The following is a 24,683-nucleotide window of genomic DNA, read 5'->3' as shown; positions in this document are numbered from 1 at the left end:
AAAATGAAGTATGTGACACTAATGAAATCTTAAAGAGATAAAAATTTCAATTAAGTGATATAAATAAGTACTTAAAATATATATATATATATTTTTAGGTTTAAACTGTTAGACCTTATGCCTAAAAATTAGAGGAGGAAGTTAAGAGAATTACAAGTTATTTCAACTTGGAATGATTTCCTTCTCTATGCAAACATTCTTAGTCCCCTTCTGAAAGAATGTGTTTGCTTTGAGTAATAAGTGCTTGAAAAGTAGGGGAAGCAGAATGTAGTGACAAAAAGCAAGCATCTGCTGATTGGTTTGTTGTGTTCCAGGGATAGAATCTTATTAACTGAGAAAGGCTGAAGTTTTTACCAGTGCGTGCTGGTAAAAACAATGTAATTTTTATTTTTTTTCAGATAAAATCTGCTTGCCCTCTTGCAGTAAATGTATGCTTAATGTGTGTTTAAACAGCATATATATGTGAAAACCTAGATACTCAAATGTTAAACCTGTGAATCAAGACTAAAGGTCATGCTGAACATAAACATATCGAACAGTAGTGATTGTTTTAATGCTACAGTCCCCACAGGCATATGATATGTGTGCCCTTTGCCAGTAAGGGGATTTTTAATTGCCTTTTTACTTCTGCAGTGCAAAAATAATTTGTAAATTAGCTTGAATTAGTGATATAAGTTGCCAGACTTAGCATTGAAGCAGCTAGAAGGTGCTTGCAAATTGTCTTCTATGTGCAGCTCATGCTGGGTGGGAACATTAACTTCTGGCAGAATGACAGAAATGCTGGGGAAAAAAATAATATATTGTCAGCTATTTGCCTAGAAAATGCATGCCAGACTCCTAGGGTATTCTACGTACATCATGGTTTATTAGTTTTCCAGGATTAGGTGTTTGATTTCAGTGTTTTGACTACTTGTAGTGGTGGGTTTTTTTGAAAAAAGATTCTCTTCTTTTTTCATGCACTTCTGTTAATACAATAGTATTGGTGCTACACTGTAACTTTACCATCACAGTTCGATCAGCGTGATGTTTCTATAAGAAAAACTTGAAATTGTGTGTATACCAATGCCTGTAAGTAGAAAATGGTTGCATTTATAAAATGTATTAATTGTTATGTGAATTACAGCTTGTTATAAATTAAAAAAAAAATAAGAAAAATACTGAAAATGACTTTTTACATATGTAAGAAGACTTTGTATTGTTCACATATGCAGGCAGGTTCAAGATGTAGTTCAAGATGTAGCCATGGCAGTATGACTCTTCACAAGTCTATTGTGTTAAATTCTTCAGTTTTCAAATCTGTAAAACAGGGGGTAATGTACTGGTGCATTATTAAGCCTAAGTAGTATTTGTCAAGATCTGTAGTACTTCACTTTATTTTACATGAATCATTTAGTTGTTAGTGTTAGGCATGAGACAAAGTATGTATGAGGTAAACACAGAAGTTTGTTGATGGGGTAGTATTTGTGAACTGTGTTATAAGGACTTCTGTATGTTCATTTGCATATTCTCATTTTATGTTATTCGCTTTTCTTGGTGGTAGCACATTAATTCATTAAAAAATTCCAACACATGCACATGGCAGAGAATTGTAAAGGAGTGTATTATGTGGCAAAAGAAATGGTCTTGTGGTGATTAGATTTGTGAAGTGACTCTGCATTCTTTCCCTTTGTTGTGACATCCATAGCCTTTTTATGGTACCTTCATTGCAAGGCAAACAATTAAAATTCATTGAGATGAAGAGCAGTACTTGGGGGCTGCGAATAGTCCCTAATTCCAAGTCTATAATAACAAAATTCTCTCAGGGTTATGGGTTATAGTATTGTAACATAGTAGTTCTTAAAATGCATTCATACATTAAATTTGTGTTCCATGTGCAGAATGTTAAATAGCTGGAAGCTGTTGTTCAGTGAGACCAAACACAATGTTTTACATAACAAGTGCCTGTGCAGAGTAAACTGCCATTTCTCACACCCTGGAATGAAATAAAATGGGCAAGCACTGTGAATTAACTTACAGTCAAACTAAGCTGCAATATTGCTAGAACAGTTTTGAGAGTAATTTAAATTATATAAACAGATAAAAAAAAAAAAAAAATGTGCAGCTACATGCAGGTGAGAACGTGCATGATTTATGGACATGTATAAGTAATCTCAGTTCAGTGACGTTATACTTCTGGCAATGTGCAGAGATAAAAATGATGATGTATGTGGGATAGCTGATAGAAGTTTTCCAGATGACAATGCTCTGAAATATGGCTTCTTTTCAAATCTTTTCCAGGCATATGTGGTATTTGCCTCTACATTAGGAGGACAATGGCTTGAAAGGAACTTCTCTGCCTTCCTTTCCCATATTTTAGATCTTGTTTCTCAGTCTCACCCTAAGGCTATTCAGAGTCAGATGGATGCTATCGGCTGTCGCCGCTGCGTTTCGTTTATCCTTCGAGCTACAGTAGGAGGCCTTCTTGGGGAAAAAGCTCAAATTGCAGCTGCCAAGGAGATTTGTCAGGCCATCTGGAAACTGAAGAAAGTTGTGGGTATGGGTCTAACAAGATTATCCATTTGGGCTTCTGTTTTTGTTTTTTTTTTTTTTTAATTTAAGTGATTGTCCAATTTCCTAATCCAGACGGCAGAAACAAACTATATAGTGCTGGCTTATTACCATACTAATGTAGAGGGCTTTTGATGGTGTACTTTGATGGGGTACTTTTTTATTGGTTCGTGTGCGTTTGTGCATGCGTGTAAACGAAAGCGTAAACATTAAAAAAATACTTTTTCGCTGGCAAAATCAGTTCACTCAATTACAAACATAATAATATAATAAAAAATGTATTGTAAAATAAGTGAAACTGGCAGTTACAATATATCTAGCAAGATTCTGCTTTCCTGTTCAGTAAAGGTGGCACTACTGATGGTTTGTTATGACAAAATAAGCATTTCTTCTGGAGAAAATAGTTTTCTTGCACGTTAAGGTCTTGTACAAGGCTTCCAAACTGCTGATCTCCCACCATCATCCCCCTTGGGGTGGGGAGAGAAAAAGAATGCTATACAGTTGCATATTGTATCCTAGTTAAATATCTAAATGTTAAGTGTCTAAACTGACATCATTTATGTCTCAGAAGATGAACATATAAAAATAATAAACACCAGAAAACAATTTTTTAAATTTAATTTTTCTCTATTTTCCCCTTTATTATTCTCTCTCTATCCCCTCCATTGTACATCTGTACATGTTCACTCATGTGCTCTTTCTGTCTTTTCCTCCTGTTACTTTTTCATACTGTATAGTAAAATCTGGCAGGTTATATCCATTCCTTGTCAAACCATGACCGTTTCAAGTTATCTTCAGGAAGGCTGAGAATAGTGTGCTGTTTCAAATCATGTTCAAATCAGCAATTTTTTTTTGTTTCCATTTTGTCTACCCTGCTGCCCTCACAGATGTGTTACACTACCCATTTGAGTAACAGCAATATATTGGCCTCAGTGAAAGTAAACCTTTATAAAACCAGTTTGGTCAGTGATAAAAATGCTAATGATAGAAGCTCAATTAGTAATACAGACAAATTACCATATCAAATTCCGCTATCCTATCTCTTTGTTTCATTTGTGGTAGCAATTTCATGGGGTTCTTCATGTATTTTTATCAGATGCTGCAATGAGTGACAGTAACTTGGAGACACGAATTACGAACGCAGATGTAACAGCAAGTCAGCATGTACTTGTGTGCGCACTTCAGGAACTTGGAAGTCTCATCCATGGTTTAGGAACTACAGCAGCACCGTTACTACAAGATTCCAGTACAGGTATATGCCCTGAATTATTCATGTACCAGAGTACAAAATACATTGAGTTGTTCACTGTGATCTTCTCTGATTGCTTATGGCTAGACTGTTAATTCTTAACAATCTGTTGGGATCCTTCTTGTGGCATTGGCTGTATCAACCTTTCTTCTGGCATGCAGACTCCTTAATGGGACCTCCTTAATTCTGTCCTTTTCTGCTTTCTTCTACTAAGCAAAAAAGAAAGGGCAAGTTGACTTACTGCATGCCATATGAAATCTTCAGGCATTACCCTAAGAGAACTATATCATCTTCTGCCTGTACTAGTAAAACTAGTAACTAATTTAGTTACTAGTTACTAAAACTAGTAACACTAAATAAAATTTAAAAAAAAAAAACAGTATCAAAATAAACTTCAGTAAGGGTTGTATTTAAACTGCACTATTTTGATCAAGCTGAGTGTCTTCATCTACCTTTATTGTTTTATTTTAGCTGCACTGAGAGTGTTTTATTTGTTTTATTTTGTTTGTTTTATTTTCTGGGTAGGTTTGTGTGGACATCTGTTTTCACTGCTTGGATATCTGATTGCTTGAGAATACTTACAGACATTTTATATTCATATTGATGAACAATGACATATTTTAGGTTTTGGTGTTTTTCTTCATCCTATTACTTTTCATTTGGGGTAACTTGTCATCAAATTTAAATGCTACAATACTTAAAAAACAAGTAGTTCATAATAAAAATTGATAGTACTTTTAAAAGAAAAGTACAGAAATTAGATGCTAGCTTGTTCACCAGTTTCCTGTATGTTTTTTTTGCTGGTTAACATCATCTTAGGCATCACCTGCTTGCCAATTTCTTAAACGTGTTTATGCATTGTATTTTTCAGGAGTTCTGGAAGCAGTAATTTCTGTCATCATTCATCCCAGCATTTCAGTTAGACTAACAGCAGCATGGTGTTTACGCTGTATTGCAGTAGCATTGCCCTCCTATGTGTCCCTACTCTTGGATCGTTGCATTGAACGTCTGAGTGCATTGAAGTCTTCCCCGGAAGCAGTAACTGGCTACAGTTTTGCTGTTGCTGCTTTGTTGGGTGCAGTAAAACACTGTCCTTTAGGAATTCCACATGGAAAAGGGAAGGTATGGTCTGAATACTTTACTTCTAGACAGTTATTTGATGTCTTTTGTAGCAGTATTTGCATGTATTCTTTATCACATGACCATAAAAAACGAGATACTGTTCTGACATTTTCTTTCCTCGAGAAGGGGATTTCAAATAAGCAAGTGCTTTTCTCAAATGTGTCAGGATTTCGAATTTTTTGGGAAACATCATTAGTGACTTTATTAACCACTCGGACTCATTTTTTTTTCTAATAGGGAAGTTTTTTTATGTACTACTACCTGTTTTGGGATAGAGTTTGTGAGGACTTAAATTTAACATCCTAAAGAAAGGTTTACTTAGCGAAACCATTTTTGAGTAGAGTTAAGTTTTTCAGAATTTCAAACTATACTATTTCCAGCAACATTACAGCTTCTGTAATGCTGGGCCAGTTTGGCTTAAATTAGAAAGCTGACATTTTGTCTCTTTCCCACAAGCTTCACAGCAGTGTTAATGGTGAGAAAATGCTAGACTGGTGAACTGCTGAAATGTGTCAAGCTTTCCCAAATGAAGAGATTTTTCTTTTCATAAAAACAATAAATAAAGAAGTATAGATAAAAATCTACTGCACGCTGTGATGTTAGAAATAAATGTCCTGAAAGGAAATCCACTCAACCACAGATTATGCCAAAGCAGTAGGATAGACTGTGCTTTGAAGTTTTCTGGATATCTTGCTAGAGATATGCAGGTTGGAAGAAACCGTTACCATCTCAATGAGCACTTCATCCATAGGGTTACTCCAAGTTGGAAAAAACACAGTGCAAAACAAATATCAGCAGTACATTCTCTGCAAAATGTAGAAACTTACCTTCTCACTTTTACCCTTACGTCCATTGGCTGTGAAAAAGATTTTTTCAGAAGAGGCACGCCTTGTCAAAAGGATTGTGGGTTTTGATGTTATCACATCACTGTAAAATGAAAGGAGTGCTTTAGGATATTAGCAAAAATCACCCTTACCAGTGATTCAGGGCCACCTTTTCACTGTTACTGAGCACTAGCAGTTCAACTCCACTCCTCAACAGACATTACTAGGTTCAGTTCTCATTCAGTTTACCAAATGCTGATGGAATAATTCATGTTGTTAGGGGGGAAAAAAGTTCTTAGCTTTTAAAAACTGTTTCTGAGGATTGTCTCTAAGACCATGGGGAGAGAACAAAATGACTGTTGTTTGGCTAGTTGTATAGAAAAGGGCCATTCAAATACTATACACCTAAACAGAGCTAAAATATCTATTTGACCGAGAAACTTAATTCTTTACAAAGATTTCTTTTAGAGTAATAGAATAGGATGAAATAGGGCCAGGAGGAGGTATGGGAGGGCAAAGAAAAGTGTGGGAGAAACACTGTAGTCTGTACTAAGCTGGCAGGGGGGAGAACAGAAGAGTTGACAAAAGCCCTTTTCCATTCTTTCCTAGGAACACTGCCAGTTTCCCAACTAACTCCTCTTCTGAGGAACTGAAAGAGACCAGTGTTAAACAGAGCAGTTCTGAAAAGGAAATATCAAGTGTAGACAGTATTGACCTGGACAGTAGCTGTTTTATATTAATACTTTTTCCTTTGAGAGCGTGGTTAGAGTTGCAGGTGGAACCTATTCAAAGCAAGACAATAAGTAGTGGTTTTATATGTAACATTCCATACTAGTGCGTGTACTTCAAAAAGCTTTTGAAAATAAAACATTTCTACTAGTACATGGATAGAAAAATTGTCAGAAATGATTCAGTGAAATCCTTTCTAGGATGTTTATCAGGTACTTAGAATATACAAAGTGGTTTTTAAATTTTAGAATCAAATACTTTAAACCTTAATCAGAAATCTATCAAAATGAATTTATTCATTTGCAACCAACTGATAGTATTATGGAATTTTGAAAATACTTTACAGTCTATTAATGTTTAATGAAGTTTTCTAAGGTCAAAAACTTCAAATTTTCTTGAAGCTAACTCTCATGCAAACTTTCATGGTTTTGGAAGTGTGCAAAGAAATTATGTAAGGGTGTTGTCTTTACTGAGGCTTTTCATGATATTGTTGATAATGGCACTTATTTGTAATGGTAATTTGCAAGCAATTTGTTTTGGCAATCAGTTATAACACAATACAAAAAAAAAAAACTTTTGAACAGTTAAGAAACCTGTATGTGAAACACAATGTGAAGCCAGCGATTTGGAGAATGTTCTTACAAGTTTTAGTCATCTATGGCCGTTGTCCAATTGACACCCTCTATGTTCTTCCCTGTAAATTCTAGGTAGTTTGTGCTTTGGTAGCAAGTGAAGATCGTCACTTCGCATGTAGCACATCAGTAGGCACATGCAATTATTGTGGAGAAGATCAGACAGGATTGAATTATGCCTTAGCATACACTTCGAACTTGCTTATTTAATCATACTATTTGTTGATTTCTAAACTGTCAATGAGAATTGTAGGATTTATGCTAAAAAAAGGATAAAAAGTTCTTTTACTCCTCTTGAGACTTCTGAGCTCTAATTCATAGGTCTTATGGTATCCTTTTTCTATATAATGGTATAAATAGAGTATCAGAACTCACAGTAATATGTATGGTAAGGATAAAAGAGAATTATCAGCTCTCCTTTTACTATTGGTAAAAGGAGAAGAAGCTAAGTAACTTAGCTGGTACCCCACAGCAACTATTGAAGCCATCCTAGACTAGTACTGAAGTCTGTCATTGCTCATTTATAAGCCTCAGTTTTTTGCCATAGCCTGAGAGGAAGATGACATTGTATTTGGGGACAATGAAATAGCAAATACAATTGAAAAAGCATTTCAGTTAGTTACTAAGATGCTGATGCTCTGTTTTTCTCTTTAATTTTGAAGGTAATCATGACTGTAGCAGAAGAGTTGTTGTGTTCTGCTTCTCAGAACAGTCGCATTTCAGTGCAGCGAACACAGGCTGGATGGCTGTTGATAGCTGCCCTCATGACGTTAGGTAAATGGCTTAGTACATTTTACTTAAGCTAAATTAGCCTGTTCAGTGTTCTGTCTCTGAGTTTATTTCTTCCAATGTTTAATTTCACTTACCACTGCAAAATAATTCTAAAATAACAATGTAAATATGTAGGAAAATTTTCTAAAATAAAAATGCCATTACTTTAAAATTCACTATTAGGTCATTGGAAATCCAGTCTAAAAAATATTGACTGGTTGGGACCGCTATTAATTAAATGTGGGAAGTAAAATTTCCATGTCAGTCTAACCAAATGTCCTTGTGGTTACAAAAATTTTCAGTGATTATTTATTGATTTAAGTATTTATTTCAAGATTTGTCCCAGCACAAAATGAATAAGAAGAGCATATTTCCCTCTTGTCAGATACTTGAAATATTAACGAACTTTCTGATATGTATTACTGGTCAGATTATTGACTCTAATATTAAACTACTAATTAAGAATGTGTGTTGACAGCTTTGTTCATATATTAAACTTTTTATGTTTTCATCTATTAATTCAGCCTAGTGGCTCTCAGTTTTCTCTTGTACTACAAGTACATTACTACAGTACATTAAACTATAACAAATGTTTGCTTTTCTGCATGTTGCTATTGCATTGTATCTCTTCTATGCTGGTGATCTCCAGGGTCTGTGCTTAGTAAGGCAGAGGCTGTAGCTGACTTGGTGGCTTACTAGTAAATGTGTCAGTGGGTATGTAGTCATGTATGAAAATGGAATACCAAGGGAACATCTGACCGATGATATGTGAGTAGGCTAGGAAAGTAGCATAAAGATCTTTTTTGTGGCTGTAATTTGGTGAACATACAAAAGGGGAATATGAGACTTTATGGGTCTTCACATAATAAGACTTTATGGGTCTTCACATTGGTATGAAAGCTGTCAATACCTACAGGTCCTGCAGTTGTCCAGCACCATCTGCCACGAATGCTGTTACTGTGGAAGTGCGTCTTTCCATCATCCCCCAAAGACCTAGAAACAGAGAAGACACGAGGAGATTCTTTTACATGGCAAGTAACACTGGAAGGCCGTGCTGGTGCTCTCTGTGGTAAGTGGGCTGTGCTGCCTTTATAGTTGGGATGGTAGTTAGGTTTTCCATCTGAAAGAACAAAGATACTTCATATTGATTTTTTTCACTGGGTGGTAGAGATTGTATTCATTCTCCAACATTACAAGCTTGTGTGTGTGTACATATACATTTACCTATGTGATTTACCTATGTGAATCTATATACATGTGTTTCATTATCACAAAATAAATAAAAACAAAAAATTAAAACAATATGTTAGGGAAGAGGATTTTTCCTCTTGTTCTTAAAATTGGTTCTTTCCAAGCAGTAGGTGGTATCAGGAAGGATTCTCTTGTTGATGCTGTTTAACATGCATATCACAGTAGCATCTGAGGACACAAACCAGGATATTTTTTGTTGCTTGTATAGTCTACTGTGTTTAGTAAATAACAGTTCTGTTACCTAATATTTGAGTTACTGTAAGCAAAATAGGCTTGGTGAATCAGTCAAACAAATTTATGAAAGCATTTCATTGTGAAATGTTGGGAATTTGTGTTTTCAAAAGACCATTTCACTGCTCTTCAGATATTAACGTGTTGCAGTCATGTACTCTGAAGTATTAAAGTATTATCTGTATTATTAAGTATTATCAGTATTATTAAGTATTAAAGTATTATCTGCAGCTCACATCTCTCCTTTGCATAGGAGAGATGTGAGCTGCAGAGATCACCATTCTCTCACAATTAAAATATGTCAGAAAGCGTGGAATTCAACAGTAATTTCATTTTAGAAGTAACCTGAACCTCTAAATATTTGTTTATTTTGGAAGTATGCCTTTTATGCTGTATATTTTCAAGAATATTTTAAGCTTTTATGTGGTATATTGTCTTGAATATTAATTCAAGTTTAATTTTCTGTAAACAGTGAAAAATACTTAAGCTTACATATAAGTTGCTTCTTAAACTCCAGTAATTAAGCTTAGAGCAAAAACTAACAATATAAGCAGTAGGTAGTCTGATCATCATCCTTTTCCCATTTTTTTTTCTTTTTGTTTTATTATAATTGTCATGGAGTTATCATGAAGTTGAGTTGTATTCAATAACTCAGTTCATAGCAGAAAAATGCTTGCATTCATGTATGCAACTATAAGTCGAAGTACAAATATTCAAGCTAAGACAACAAAATAATGCATCTGTGAATGCAATTTTTTCATTTATGATTTTATCAGTATCTTAAATTATTGGTCAAACCCTTTTTTTTTTTTTTCCTCATGCTTTCTTCCATTTTTAAATTTTAAGTGAGGTAATTATGTGATTTTTTCTATATATCTCACTTTAATTACGTTGAATTCCAATTCCTTTTTTTAGCTATCAAAAGCTTTGTTTCCCACTGTGCTGGTCTTCTTACGGATGAAGTCGTTCAGAGACTTCTTCCTCCTCTCCCAAGTGCTGTTGATTTATTGACACAGTAAGTGTATCAAACTGTTAAATGAGATTCTGATTCTGAAAAGCTACAGAGCATTTCGCTTGTAATTGATTTAGTGCACGTTAAGAACTTTCTTTTCAAAAGAACAGAAGGTAGAGTATAGGATTTAGCTGTATAGCTGAAGGCTTTGGCTGGCATAATAATGTCTTAAGTATTGAAGTATTACATAAAGAAACTAAGGGAAGAAATTATTGTATGCTTTTGTTAATTTAATGTCTTTATTCTGCTTTTTTTTTTTTTATTTAACATAAACATTTGTGTATATCTGTGGTCATTCTTAATAAAAAAACAAAAGCTAAGTTCAAGAAAACCCGGGGACAAAAAGTTTAATAAATTGACAAAAAAACTGTAAAGGGTTTTGTAATTTTTCAACTTTTGCCTTTATTTCAGACTAAGTAGTGATTGAATGAGTTTGGGCTCTAAATTCTAGCTCACAGAACATATATGCACAAAAAAAAGTTAATGGTAATAAATATAGGTAAAACCAAAGGCAATAGAAAACCTAATTTATTTCTCAAGTATTAAATAAAAGGAATGACTGGGAATGGACCACCAAGAGGTTCTGCCAGAGGATGTGAAATAAATAGTTTGCCTTCTGCTATTGCTAGTGCAAATCAAAACTGCACCTACAAGATGTATAGATTTTAGAAGTATTCAGTAGAATATAATACAAATGAAACCAGTAATGCATAATCCTTAAACTCTTTAAAATGTCTTAATATGCTTTTTGTATTTTAAGGCTTTCTTCAATATGTAAGTCATACGGAAATTCCTTAAAAACATCATCAACAGTTTACAGACATAAACTTTATGAATTACTGGCAGTATTGCCTCCAAAAACATATGAAGGTAAGTACTTTTCTTACAAAAAAATCTGTTTAAAAATGTCATGGTCTTATTTTTAAATTTTTGGTCAACATATTTTCAGCTAGCAAAATTTAGTCTCAACTTTTCTAACAAATTTAGTCCATCTGTTTGTATTTGATGAAATTGTAGTGAAGTCACAGTGATTTTGAAAAGCTGGTGTTCACTTTCTTCCTTTTTTCCATCTTCTACTAGAAATACAGACTTATGTGATATTTTTAGTTAAAACTTGAAGGTAGACAGCCTTGCTATTTTTAATGGCTAAGGCTGGCAGGGACCAGTAGAGGTTATCTGATCCAACCCCCTTGCTCAAGCAGGGACACCCAGAGCAGCTTGCACAGGACCATGTGCAGATGGCTTTTGAAGATCTCTAAAGATGGAGAGAGTAATTGCCTCAAGAAGACTTATGTATAACAGATATATTAATCTTATCCTTATTGCTTATTTTAAAAATGTATTTAAAGAAACATGTAAATAGAATCTGGGAACAGACTCACTGTTCTTTAGCAGAATATAACTTGCCATATTTAAAATCTAATCTAATACCATAGCTACTACCAGATCAACTAAAACATTATTTTTGTAGTTTTTAAATTGTCATGTGAGTAGCTTGCCACACAATACTTTATAGACTGAAAGAAATACAACCCAGCCCATATGGGGCCAGGCCATATTTATTATGGGCCCATATGGGCCAGCAAGTCATTGAGTTAGTTGTGTCCTCTGTATCATGGAGGAAATGCTTACTCAAATAATCTGCTCCATCTAGTGGTAACTGCTAAAGGAATCCTCATAAGGATAAATCACTGATTTCTCTGTCTTAGTCATTGTCATGTCTCAGGTCTGAATATAACACTCGCTATACATCATATGTAATACTAATGCGTGAATTGCAGCTTAAAAGCTTGGAATATCACCTTCATCCCTCAAAGCAAGTTCTTTCTTTTCTTCTTTCATTACAGGGGACAAAATTTCATAGAATGCAGGTGTTTGAGGTTGGGCAGGTTTGACAGTTTTTTGGTTTGCTTAGGACTTTTGCATAGTCTAACTATTGAAAAATAGTATTTTACGGTCTGATGCATAACATCTGAATCTTGGGAAAAAGCAGCGTCCTAGCTGAGGGTGTTGCAATCTAGAACCAATAAGAAAAAGAAAGTTTAAAAGATAGGTTATAAGTAAGTTGGTATGCTGCTGAAAGCTTTGTAAATAGCACTTAGAATCAAAACACTAGTTTGACACACAGTGTCTGAGTTGTTCAGCCATTTGTAATACAGCTGTGTGGGACTGAGGAAAGAATGGAAAAAAGATAGATTGCAAGAGCTTATTTTCAAGCTATATTGTATTTTAATTATGTAAGTGTCATTTAGAAATGCCAAAAACCTTTTTAAGGAAAAGATAAGAAATACCTCTTTTCCATAGTATTTCTAGTATGACAGTTTCATGGAGAAACAGCAAATTAAAAAAATATATTTAAAAAAATAAATGATTGGGAAAACAATATGATTATGGAACTCTGGATGCTTTCTTCTATGTCTAATGTTAGTTATTATCACAAGGACAAATAGAAGTGTTGCACAACCTGGCACATTTTGCATGGCTCAGAGTGATACACTGAACGAGAAGCATTCACCTGTTTTATTTCTTTAATTTTCACTTTCTTAGATCCAGGTAGTTAGCCAGAGGCTAGAAACCTGAAAGTGTTTCTTTTTGTTGAGGAGGACTGAATATAACTTGAGTTTTAAGTCCAATTATTTGCAAACAGTGTGGATCTAAAAACAAATAAACAAAAATGTGGAAGAAAACGAAGTATCCAACAAAAGAAATGTTTGGAAACAGTTTGTAATCATAGATCTAAGCCTATTTCTGAACTCAAACCTTCAGATTTCTGAGGTCTGTGATACTAGGGCTGGTTTAGGTTTTGCTTGGTTCTTTCCTGCTCTCTTTCCTCATCAATGATGTTTTTCTCTCGATGCTTCCAGTCACCAGTAAGATCAAACAGTGGAGTTTTGAAGGCTTACTGTGAGCGTGCAAGAGTAGAACCTGATTATTGACATTATTTTAACAGTTGACAGACATGAGAATATATTAGGTTAATTTGAACAGCAATGAAAAACTCTTAATGTTTTAGTTGCTTTCTTTGGTCATGTGCAAAGGGTTAAAACATTGCAATGTAGAAGATAGAAAATAAGCATTTGTCAGGCTGGAAAAAGGTGTTCTTGTTTCAAACGTGATGATTCTCATTCTAGATCACTTTCATGTGTTGTTAGTTTTGGATGATAATGTGCTTATGTTTTTAAGGCTAAAACATTGCTTTCTTGTGAGTTAATATTCAATTTTTAATTATTATGTTCAATATGAGAGTTGCACACAGGTAGTTTATAATTTGTTTATTAGTTTTGCTTCTGTTTTCTGTGATCTGAAATTAATGGCTTTTTATCATATGGCTCATAAGGGTTCTTTACATTCTTCAGCTTTTCGTGCTTGTTATGTTCTCCTGTCTAAACCATAAAATGGAATGCAAGCATTCATTTCTCTTCCTTAATAGGATGAGATGAATGGTTGCAATGCTAGAACAGCATTCTGGCTCAAAATTTGGATCCATTTTATGCTGAGATAGTATTATTTGGCACGATGAGAATGGTTAAGTGGCTGGAACTAAAATAAATGTTTACTTTGTTAGAATAACTCTGTTAAAAATGCTGAGCATCACCATTAAATTTGATTTGGAAAACTGTTTTCTTAGAAAAGAGATGTTTCACTTTTGCTTTATTCTATTGTGATATATAACAACTCATGAAAGAGCAGTTTCTGGTTGTTCTTAATTTGGTGTTGTTTTTTTTGTTGTTTTTTAAGACTGATTTTCTGTCCCTTTGACACACAGTTATCTGCATCTTGGAATATATTTGACAGTGCTGTCATTTAAAAATTGAGATTTGAGTCGAGCATTTTGGAAAAAAATGACATACCTGCTTTTTAGTCAGAGGCTAATCAGAAGCAGGATAGAGAGACGTGGTGGCAACTGTGGTGTTGCACTTTTTGGAGCTTCTGTGTGTTGAGAAAGTATAAGCAACTTCAGTGCTACAGGGTAATGGTGTGAACATCTAACAAGAAAACTGAATGCCAAGGAATAGATTTGTGGACTTAAGTCTCCTATAGTGATGGCATTTCCTAATTCGTTACACCTTGATTTTGCAATCTTAAAAGTCGTATGTAACGCTTGTATGAAGAATATGTATACACTTTTAAGATCACTTCTGCAGTGGTTTTCAGTACTATTTATCAAATACATGAGGCCTTTCTCCGCAGGCATGGTTTAGCAGCAGAAAAGGTTCTTTCAGTGTGGGGATGGTTTAAAAAAATCTGAAGTAGTCTGACTCTGAATACCTGATGTTGTTTTTTTGAAGTATAATAATGTACAGTCTTGGCTGAATTTTTAGACACAAAAATGTATGAAAATTTTAATTACTAGTCTAAACTATCTTAATGTAATGCAGAGTAAATTCTGCATGGTTTGCTTTGTACGAGTGCAAACTCCTGGAATAGTGGAGCACAGTTTGTAGCTTTTGGTTAGTTACCAACCTTATGCATGGTTTAAATGGCTTCTGCTTGCCAAGTCCAAGTATTCCTGCCTGGTTATGTAACACATTCCACAGCACTAATTTTCAGCATATTTGTGGTAGAAAAATGTCTGTCTTTCTAAGTGCTTTTTTGCCTCTATTTTAACTGTAAATGTACCTAACCAGTGGCATTATGCCTTCTGTTAAGATAAAGGTTTCTGGTTTTCATCTTCTAGATCACTGTATGCTGAGTTTGTTTACCTTAAGTAGTGCTCTGTTTTCTCTGTAGGAAGAAGAGTGTTCTCCAGTTAACTACTTGGGAACTTCAGAAAAATGTTAGATGGATATTGCTATTTCAGAATAAATATGTTTTTGCTCATAAAGTTGCACATGGCAAGTAATTAACTGAAATTTTTGAATATTTTTTTCTTTCATTTGAAGGAAGCTTCTGTGCTGTCCTGAAAGAGTTGGTTGCAGACTTAACTATACCAGATGGCCAGATCGATGCCTCCACATTCTTGCTTCCACCCCTTTGTCATGAAGATGATCTCCTTTTACTTGGTCCCTTACTGCAAGAGACTGACCACCGATTTATTGAAGAGCAGGTACTTCTTGGCCTAATATACTGGTGGCACTGTGTTCTCATTCAGTTCGAATTATTTAAGTCAGTGCTGGTTATGACTTGGTTACTTGTATCTTGCAGCTCGTTTTAGGTAACAGCGTAGCTGGAGGCAGCCTGGAGTATGACCCCTATTCAATATATGAGAAAGTTGCAAAGCGTGATTCAATACCTAAACCACTACCTCCTGTATTGTCTGTTGTCAGTGCAGCAACTCGTCTATTTGGAGTTATTTTTTCCCATATAGCAGAAACTCACAGGTAAAGTAGTAATTTCAACTGTTGGGGAATTTGGGAGATGCTAAAAGATGGTCAGTGTGCTTGAGATTGAATACCAAAGAAGTTTCTGAAAAAATTAGTGAATTTTCAAGGAGTGGATTTTGTCAACTATTTGACTAACATTATTCAGACTAGAAAATGGTTAGACAATCTGTTAAAAAGTGCTTACAATAAAAAGGCACATCCAGTAAGAGTTTAGTGTCGTCATAATAAATTCTGTTGACCGAGAAAAATACTACTTTTGTTTTCAAAGCCCGAACAATAAAAAAAAAAAAATATGCAATTATTATAGTACAATACCCAATTACCAAACATTTTCAAGCAAAACAGGGGAAAAGGTAATGAGTCACGGCAAAAATTAACCCTTTCACTGCCTCATTCTGCATAAAAAACAAATGGAGAGAAACAAGTATATGTGTCTTCATACAGTTCTGTAAAGGTACAAGAAGGCTGAAAGGAATGAGATAATTCTCTTGGGTTTTGTGTATCTGTATATGTCTTCCCACTGCCCACATGGCATTTTGATTGCCACATAAGTATACCAATTGCAGAGGCATGAAATTCATCAACATTTTTGCATGCTGGTACTTGTTCATCATGCTGTTGGTAATTTTCTTGAATGTAGCATCACAGCAAATAAATTATTTTTCAATTAAACATACCTTGGTGTTTTTAAAGCCACTTGTAGTTAATCCTCAAATCACAATCCCTGTACGTGAAGATGGTTTTGTAATTTCCTGTAAAGGATGAGTGTTCAGCATGTGAGTTCTGAGTCTTGATGTCTTCACTGCTTAGATTGGCTACTCTGTCACTGTATGGAGTTTTGTTTAGTGTAATCCCAAGGCAGTTGTTTTTATACATGCATACCTGCCAGTAAAATTGCCCCATGCTTAATATTATGTGCTTCATATTATGTTTTTCTTATTTCCATCTTCATTCTCTCATGAGTAACTCCTTTCCCCCTCCCCTCAGTTTGTCTGGGCTTTTTACCCTCTCCTGTCACCAGGTTGCTGGTTGTTCTTCACCCATTTCTCAATACCTGTATTATTTGCTGCATATAACTAGACTTTTTTTTTTTTAACTCATCCTTTCTCAATTATAAGGCAAAATATACCATTCCCATATAGAGTACCTTTTAACAGTATGTCTTATGTTACTCAAATATCAGCAATTATATGCAAATATATAAGCTATAAGGGAACAAAAGTAAAAAGCTCATGATCTTATAGTATGATCATGTGATAGGGAATATTTTTAAAAAAAAAAAAAAGTAATAGGATGCCAGTTGAAGGAAAAGGCTTGAGACTTAAAATATTTGTTCTAAGTCTTTCTCTATACATATTTGTATATGTGTTTGATATGTGTTATAAAGTAAAAAGACAGATTGATTTTTCCTTCACTTCTTAATTCTGTGAGTTTTTTTCTCATTTTGTTTAAGGCTCCAGGTGTTAGAACAGTTGTTGAATTCCATAAAGCAAACAAAAGGATCACGGCAACAAACAGTACAATTAAACGTTGTGTCAGCCTTTTCTACTTCCTTGAAGGTAAATCTTTGTTTCTCTCCATTGTTTGTCTTTCACTTTCCCAACCCAAAATGTTGCTTTGGTTCAAATGTGTCTTTGTAGAAGTTATTTTGATTAATCATCTAGGTAAAAATTAGCCCTACTGTTTTCTGTGGCATTATTTGTAGTGTCATATTCCTGAAGTACTGAATAGTCACTGTTATTTTTTTCCATTTTTGACATTAAAGGGTGATAAAAAACTTTTTTAGTACACTATAGCATATTACAATCCATACTAGTGTAATTCCAGTAGGAAATAGATCGAAAAATTCTGTTAGCATCGTTTCTGTTTGTATCACTGTTTCTTTCATATTTCATACTGTAGAGATAAAGACAAGTAAAGAGGAGTAAACATCATCTCATTGCTATCAGCTGTTTTTTGCTTTTCCCTGTTGCTTTATATGTGTTTTCCTCTATTCATGTGCAGTTGTCATAATTTCCTTAGATTTTCTTCAAAATAAGACAAAATGTTTTCATAATAGGCAAGACCTCTCGTTATACAGTGTTAGTATTTCTGGCACATTTAGTATGCAATTCAACTGGTTTAGTTTTTGCTCATATTCTTTTTTTTTATTTTGGACTGGGATTTTTTGATTTCCTTTGTTATTATTCTGTTGTCACTATTTTCCTTCTTGATGTTTCTTGAATTTTTTGCTGGGGTGTTGGTTTATTGTGTTCTTCTACAGTTTATCCATTATTTTTAAAAATCAGAATGTTGATATTATGGCGTGATATGCTTGCTTATGTGGAGTTAGACTTCTAACTCTCAAACAGCAAGTAAAAATTAAGGAACTCCTCAGATGAGAGGGGAATAAAATCCAACTCCTTCTGCAGATCTTGAATTTTTCTCACGACTGACAGAAAAACACGTTTGATTACTGTACTGCATTGAAGTTTAATATATTTACTGTCTATTTTTAGCACTTGGCCAACTGCAAGGGAAGTTTAGGTCCAGAAGAAGTTAAAAGGTCTGCTCTTACATTGGTAATGGGTGCCTTGGAAAGCAATAATCCCCTTCTAAGGTGTGCTGCTGCAGAGTGTTGGGCCAGGTTGGCACAGGTAGTTTCTGACAGTGCCTTCGCTGCTGGATTAGCACAAGTTAGTTTTGACAAGTAAGTTCAAAAAAAAAAAAAAAACCAGTAAATTACTCGTTAAGTTTTTAAAAACACTTGAAATATATCCGGGCCCCGGTATGATGATAATTAAAAGAACATGCACAAAATCTGTATGTCTTTTTAAATTTGATGTTACCTGAGAAATTAACAGGAAAAAAGCGTTGCCTTGTTTCTACATACAGCTCTTATTTTTACTATTTAAGATGATGGTCTAAGCAAGCACGTAGACTGTCAAATGAATTAGATGGGCTGATGTTCTAATGACATTGTTTAAGTATATCTTGCTACTTTCAGATGATAGATGGTAAACTTAAAATTTCTGCAATATAACAATGTCTAATAAAAGACTTGGCTGATGATGTATTACACTTTCCATTTGTAGATGTGCGTATTGCATAAGATCAGTCTTAGAGATCAAATTAACAGTTTTCTTTTCTTATAATTACTAGGCTAAAATCTGCTAGAGATGTGGTATCAAGAACAGGCCATTCTTTGGCTCTGGGATGTCTGTATAGATACTTAGGAGGAATAGGTTCTACTCAGCACCTGAATGCATGCGTTGGAATCCTTTATACCTTATCTCAGGATAGTACTTCTCCTGATGTACAGGTACACTTATCTAAAAACATTCTGTTACAAATGAATTTATTTATGTTTTAAAGTGTAAGTTTTTTTCGTGTAAAGATAACACTTCACAATCTGTTAGATATAACTCGCAGGTGATGGCTGGAGCGGCAATGAAAACTGTTAGCCCATGCTCAAAATCTACCTTCCAAGAAAGCACTATGATGAGATACAAGAGGTTCTTTTTGAATGATCAATGAGGATCATAAGGCTAAAATATGCTGGCTTCAAAAACAAGATGAAATGTTTTAGGAATTGATTAATTTCATCTTTACCTCTATCTTGACCTTGAGATGGTACCTGTTTTTTCTGTTCTTGTCAGTTTTGGTCTCTGCTATGATGTATGCTTCACAGCATTTTTCCGTAAAGGATTACATAGTAAATGATGGATTTGTAGCTTGAATGCTATAGAACTTTGTCAAGATAGTTCCTTGAATAAAGCAAGATGTTTTGAAGATTATTCCTGTCTAAAACTATCTAATAAAATAGCTTTAAGAAACATTGATTGTATTGCATGTGATCATCTAAATCCCAGTTAAAGAATTATTTTAAGCCTTATCTACATTATCTTTACTTAGAGAAGCACTGTATGCTGGCATGAAACAGATGTGGCTATTGGTGCAAAATAATCAAGATAAAAACAAACCATGTTTTAGTCACTCTTGTAATATTTTTGGTAGTTCTGTTGTTCTTGCACGTGGGACTATAAGACATTTTACAAACAATGTGTGTGAGGAATAATAACATTAATTTAACCTGCCATTAATTTATTTTTTAGAAATGAAGATGTTTTTTAAAAACATTTAGAAATGACGATGTTTTTTAAAACAATTCTTTAATTGCAGAACAAAGTTCCTCATGAAATATTCAAAATGGCTTACTAAGCACCTGGTTCTCAAAAGTGCTTTCTAAAACACTTCCATGTGTCCCGTGGGAGCCTAGAAGGACAACTTCTTTATCACACAAATTGAATTTCTTTGCACTATCAATTTTTAAAAGATGTTAAATTTATTCTGTCGTATAGCCATAACATGGTTGCTTCTTTTATTTTACAGGCATGGGCCCTACACTCTTTGTCATTGATAGTAGATTTAGCTGGCCCCTTGTATCATGTGCACGTGGAACCTACCTTATCTCTCATTCTGATGTTGTTGTTGACTGTGCCTCCTACCTACACTGAAGTTCACCAAAGCCTTGGTCGCTGTTTAAATGCACTGATTACCACACTGGGCCCTGAGTTGCAAGGTATGGATTATACAGTATTGCCGGTCTTTTTTGGTTTAAGCATCAAAATTATGAAACACTGTTTGGATGTGCAATTAAAATTTAATAAGCAAATAAGCATCTGTGAAGTTTTTTCCTTGTTGTAATTCAGCAGCATTTCATGGACCATGAGTTTATGCCATCAAGTTGATGTGGCTGCTGGTTTTCCAAAAATAGTGTTTCTTTTTGACATCTTTTCTTTATTTTGAAATGGTTCTCTAAGCCTTGCATTGGGCTGATAATTCTTACATGTAGCATGAAAACATAAGGTATTACATCATGAAAACTTTGGTGCCAGTCGTTCTTAGCTGTGATGCAGGCACATAAAATTTGGCTACCTAAAATGATACATCAAATTTTACTTACCTGAACACTGAAATTTCCACAGAGCAATAAGATACATTGATATCAGAGTATAACAGATACACACAGTATTCTTCAAGAGGATGAGAGTTACAGGTAGCTTGGGGAAAAGATGGGTTATGTCTTGAAAGAAAAGTTGGTGTTTTCAAAGAACAAACAAGCTAACGTATTTTCTTATGAATATAGGCAGCAGTGCGACAGTTTCAGCCTTAAGAACTTCCTGTCTCCTGGGCTGTGCAGTGATGCAAGATAATCCTGACTGCCTTGTTCAGGCTCAAGCCATCTCTTGTCTTCAGCAGCTTCACATGTTTGCTCCACGTCATGTCAACTTGTCTAGCCTTGTAAGCTGCCTATGTGTGAGTATATGTTTACTACTCTATATCAATACAATACTAGTTGTATTTTAAAATATCATGTTCAGATTAAAAAATGCAGATGGTTCTTTAACCAGTGTAAGTGATCTAGGGTGTTCTTTTTAGGCAAATATTCTCTGTGTTTCTGGTTATTTTCTCTTCTTCTGCCTCCCCTTTATAAGAGAGCACACTGTAAAAAAAATCTTGTACTTCTGAACTGCTTGAAAGTGTGTTCTGCTGTTCTTAATCAGGCCAGTTGTCTGTTAGAACATACTATCCATTACAATCTTTTGCTGGATTTTAACAGCTATTTTAACTCGCCAAAGTTTTTCATCAGTTGTATTTCAGTCTTAGGTAAAGAAATAAAAATTGAAAAAAAAAAAAAGCAGGTGAGGGGGAAGGGAGAAGAAACAAAAAACAGTGTGTATACTAACTGTTGAGGATGGGTTTTGTTTGTTGTTGGTTTTTTCTTGCATGACGGTGAAAAATTGTAGATTTCTATGTTTTGTAATGTCTTCAGTACTAATGATTTAGAGTACTAACATCTTGGTAGCCAGTATAAAATTTTCTGACACTTACTTAAGTAATAGACTGAAATGAGGTCTTAAGAAAAAAACATTTTTCAACCCTGTTTGACAAAGAGGTGGGTTCTTTTGCTTACTGCTTTTTGTTTGTTTTCCCAGAGTACCTCTGTCTTTGAGTAGCTCCCAGAGAGTTAGTTCTATTCAGAAAATAACAATCATTTTCTGGTAGTTACTAGCCTTTGTGTCTTTTTAGGGGTTAGGGTTTTGTTGTTTGTTTTTAAGTAAAACTCTGTCTAGTCTCCCCATAAATAAAGACAAAATAAAGACAAAGTGAGTGTGTGTTTATTTTAAATCTGTGTTGTCTATCTTAACACAGCTCTTATTTACATCTTCCCCTGGGTAATGCTTGTATATCAATTCTGACCATATATTGGCTTTGTATCAAGTTTAGATACCTTCCATTTATCTTCATTCCATTTGTCTACAAAGATGCCTGTGGGAGCCAGGAAAAATTGAAGGACAAACTTTCAGATTCATATTGTCATAGGCATATATATACTAGTTGCAGAGCTGGAAGTAATCTAAAGTGCTCTTTCTTCTAGCATGCATCAGCTACAATTTTCTCTTCTCTGGGCAAAGCACTATTTTTCTTACACTGACAGAGTTGAAACAAGTCAAGTGAGTCACTCTCTTGCACAGAGGATGTGTTTAGGATTTGGGATCATTTGAAAGTCCATGGAGTTTACAGTCTGCTTTCATGTACAGTATGATACATGTATGTCTAACTAATACCAAGTAGACATGAATAAATAGGTTGTTACGATGAAATCTTTGTCTATATGATGTTTTAAAATTTCTATTATTTCTAGGAATTATCTCAAGTATTTCACAAAGTACCTTATAAACTTTAAAGTAATAATTTCTAAATTAAGATGTGTACTTGATGGCTTTGGTGTATGTGGTTGTGCATCTGTACACACATTATCTTCACCCTCAGAAATTTAATGAGCTTCACAGAAGAGGAATCCACCAAAGTCAGGGGCCTTGCATGGTTGAACTTTACTCATGGTAAAGAAGTTCTTAAAGAATTAAGGCTGGTGTTGCTGATATTCAGGACATGTCAATATGTCACTCGTGAGTGTCATAAATGGAGATTATTTCAATGTGTGCTTTGCAGTTCAGTGAGAAGATAGTTGCACAAGCAGATGTATTTGTAAAATTCACCATGCATCCATATAGTTTCCAATGTCTACGTCACCATCTCGGTAGGGAAGCAGAGGAAGCCATTGGTTGGCCCTAAGATCTGCCCTAGACTGTACTTGGCATGCAGGATGACTTTCAGCAAGTCATTGTCCATCAGTTTAATTTTTTATATGTGGTAACCAAAGTGTGACACTCCTCCTTTGCAAGGCATTTTGAAGTCTTAAGCAGAAGTAAAGTATAAAAGTTGGGCATCAGATACTGTGGATGTTCATCACTGCACTCATTATTTAAGGCAGAAAAACAGAGAGGCAAAGAATCTGTTGTCAGATAAGCGATCTTTGAACTTTCCTTTCTACCCTACTCCTCCAAGGTTTGCAGAAAATTTGTCTTCAAACTTATTAAGTTCTGAATTAGACATTCTCTTTGTATTTATTTATTTATAAATGTAGCATTAGGCACGTTAACACAATTGCAGCTGCAAAGTACCTCCTCCATCCACTAGAGGATAACATGGGCTCAGGTCCCCACAGAATTTAGACCATTATGCTAGCCCTAACAAAACATGACTTGGGCAACAGGTTCATGAGTTCAGTTCTTTATTCATTTATTTCATTAGGTATTTTACTGTGTACACATGCATGTCTTCATCTAGCTTTCCTTCTCCAGCTTCTTGAAGTATGCCTTGTTTGTCAGCTGGATCTTTTGCACTGGGTTTGGCATCTAACAGGTGCATATCTTGTCAGTTAAATTTTTGGCTCCAGCAGAATATAAATCATATCTTTGAATCATGTCTAACATTAGCTCTAAAGGTAAATTCTGTAAGCACAGCCTTCTAGGGAGTTTGTCTGTGGAAGTGTATGATGCAGTGAACACTCCAGTTTTCAGCTGCAAGACACTGAAGACACTTTGCAACAAAATGAGCATACCATGTCAGTAAATATGCTATGATGCTGCCTTGGTACTATTTAAGTACTAATTGTAAGGGCAGCTGGCTTGTGATTTAAATTTGTTCATAAAATATAAGATAAAATATATTTTCTGGTACGTTTGAGATAACATTCTGAATTTTAATATATACTGAATTTTCATGTAGTGGTCTCCTTGTATGGTTGGTATCACTGTGATTATTTATATTTTTGGTTTTGTCTTGACTGGTTTGTCATTTGTTTTTGTGCAGGAAATCTTGTTGGATAATTCTGTGTTGGTAGGTCCCCGTGCCTTGTTAATCCTGAACTTTAGCAGTTTGCAGTGTTGTTTTTATTTCATGTTTTGTCTCTTCCTCCTAACCATTTTAATGTACTTTCTTTTAGCATGTCAAGTGACATTTTATTGCCATCCTAACCAGACCCTTCCTAACCTGCAGAAGGCACACACATTTCATTTATGTGCTTAGTTAGGTATCATTTTAATCCTACCATGTCCAGTACAGAAAGGGAAATATTTGTTCATTTAAGTTTGTCTGTGGTGCTTGCATTTTTGTGTCTCTTGTTTAGTTTTGTCCCCAACTGAGAACACGGGAAAATGAGAGAGATGAGAAATGTGCATCTTGCCTTGTCCCGTAGCTTGAATCAGATCCTCTCTTTTTTTCCCCTATTAAAAATGAGCATGCAGTTTATGCACGTCCAACTTGCAACAGAATGTGTAGCCTGCTTGCATAAATGTTGCATTAAAAGCCTCATTTTTTGTTTGTGAAGTTTCAATTGAAGTATGTTGCAGAAATACTAAGTCAGGTTACTTTTCTTTTAGAAGAATAATGTAGAGAGTGTATCCATGTGTGCATTGAATATATAATTCTGCGTATCGTAGATTCATGTGCATGTACAAAAATTCAGAAGATGCTGCTTAGTTTTACTAACATAACAAAGCTGAGAATTTATATCACTTATTATTCTTTGTGTTCTTAAGTTGTTATTTTTAACTACATTAATTAACTGATAAAAGATTAGTTACTTTGATTAACATACATTCA

At 34.6% G+C, this 24,683-nt stretch overlaps 1 protein-coding gene across 11 annotated transcripts in view; it reads left to right on the top strand.

Annotated features, from left to right (window-relative positions):
• HEATR5A (HEAT repeat containing 5A) overlaps positions 1 to 24,683 on the top strand; it is a 63,552-nt gene that overhangs the window by 18,912 nt on the left and 19,957 nt on the right. For 7 of the 11 annotated variants that reach the window (XM_068684422.1, XM_068684421.1, XM_068684418.1 and 4 more), the window contains 15 exons: positions 2,278 to 2,533; positions 3,644 to 3,799; positions 4,668 to 4,918; positions 7,766 to 7,877; positions 8,791 to 8,943; positions 10,272 to 10,371; positions 11,129 to 11,238; positions 15,252 to 15,415; positions 15,514 to 15,689; positions 17,146 to 17,251; positions 18,191 to 18,381; positions 18,834 to 18,993; positions 20,064 to 20,253; positions 20,821 to 20,990; positions 23,892 to 23,918. In XM_068684422.1, coding sequence (XP_068540523.1) covers positions 2,278 to 2,533; positions 3,644 to 3,799; positions 4,668 to 4,918; positions 7,766 to 7,877; positions 8,791 to 8,943; positions 10,272 to 10,371; positions 11,129 to 11,238; positions 15,252 to 15,415; positions 15,514 to 15,689; positions 17,146 to 17,251; positions 18,191 to 18,381; positions 18,834 to 18,993; positions 20,064 to 20,253; positions 20,821 to 20,990; positions 23,892 to 23,918 — 2,322 coding nt within the window. The remainder of the gene's footprint in view (positions 1 to 2,277; positions 2,534 to 3,643; positions 3,800 to 4,667; positions 4,919 to 7,765; positions 7,878 to 8,790; positions 8,944 to 10,271; positions 10,372 to 11,128; positions 11,239 to 15,251; positions 15,416 to 15,513; positions 15,690 to 17,145; positions 17,252 to 18,190; positions 18,382 to 18,833; positions 18,994 to 20,063; positions 20,254 to 20,820; positions 20,991 to 23,891; positions 23,919 to 24,683) is intronic. The other 4 variants (XM_068684427.1, XM_068684423.1, XM_068684428.1 and 1 more) reach the window with 1 other exon arrangement.

This window comes from Anas acuta, chromosome 5, assembly GCF_963932015.1.
Source record: "Anas acuta chromosome 5, bAnaAcu1.1, whole genome shotgun sequence".
NCBI classification, from domain to species: domain Eukaryota; kingdom Metazoa; phylum Chordata; class Aves; order Anseriformes; family Anatidae; genus Anas; species Anas acuta.
This window is presented reverse-complemented; position numbering and strand designations above follow the sequence as displayed.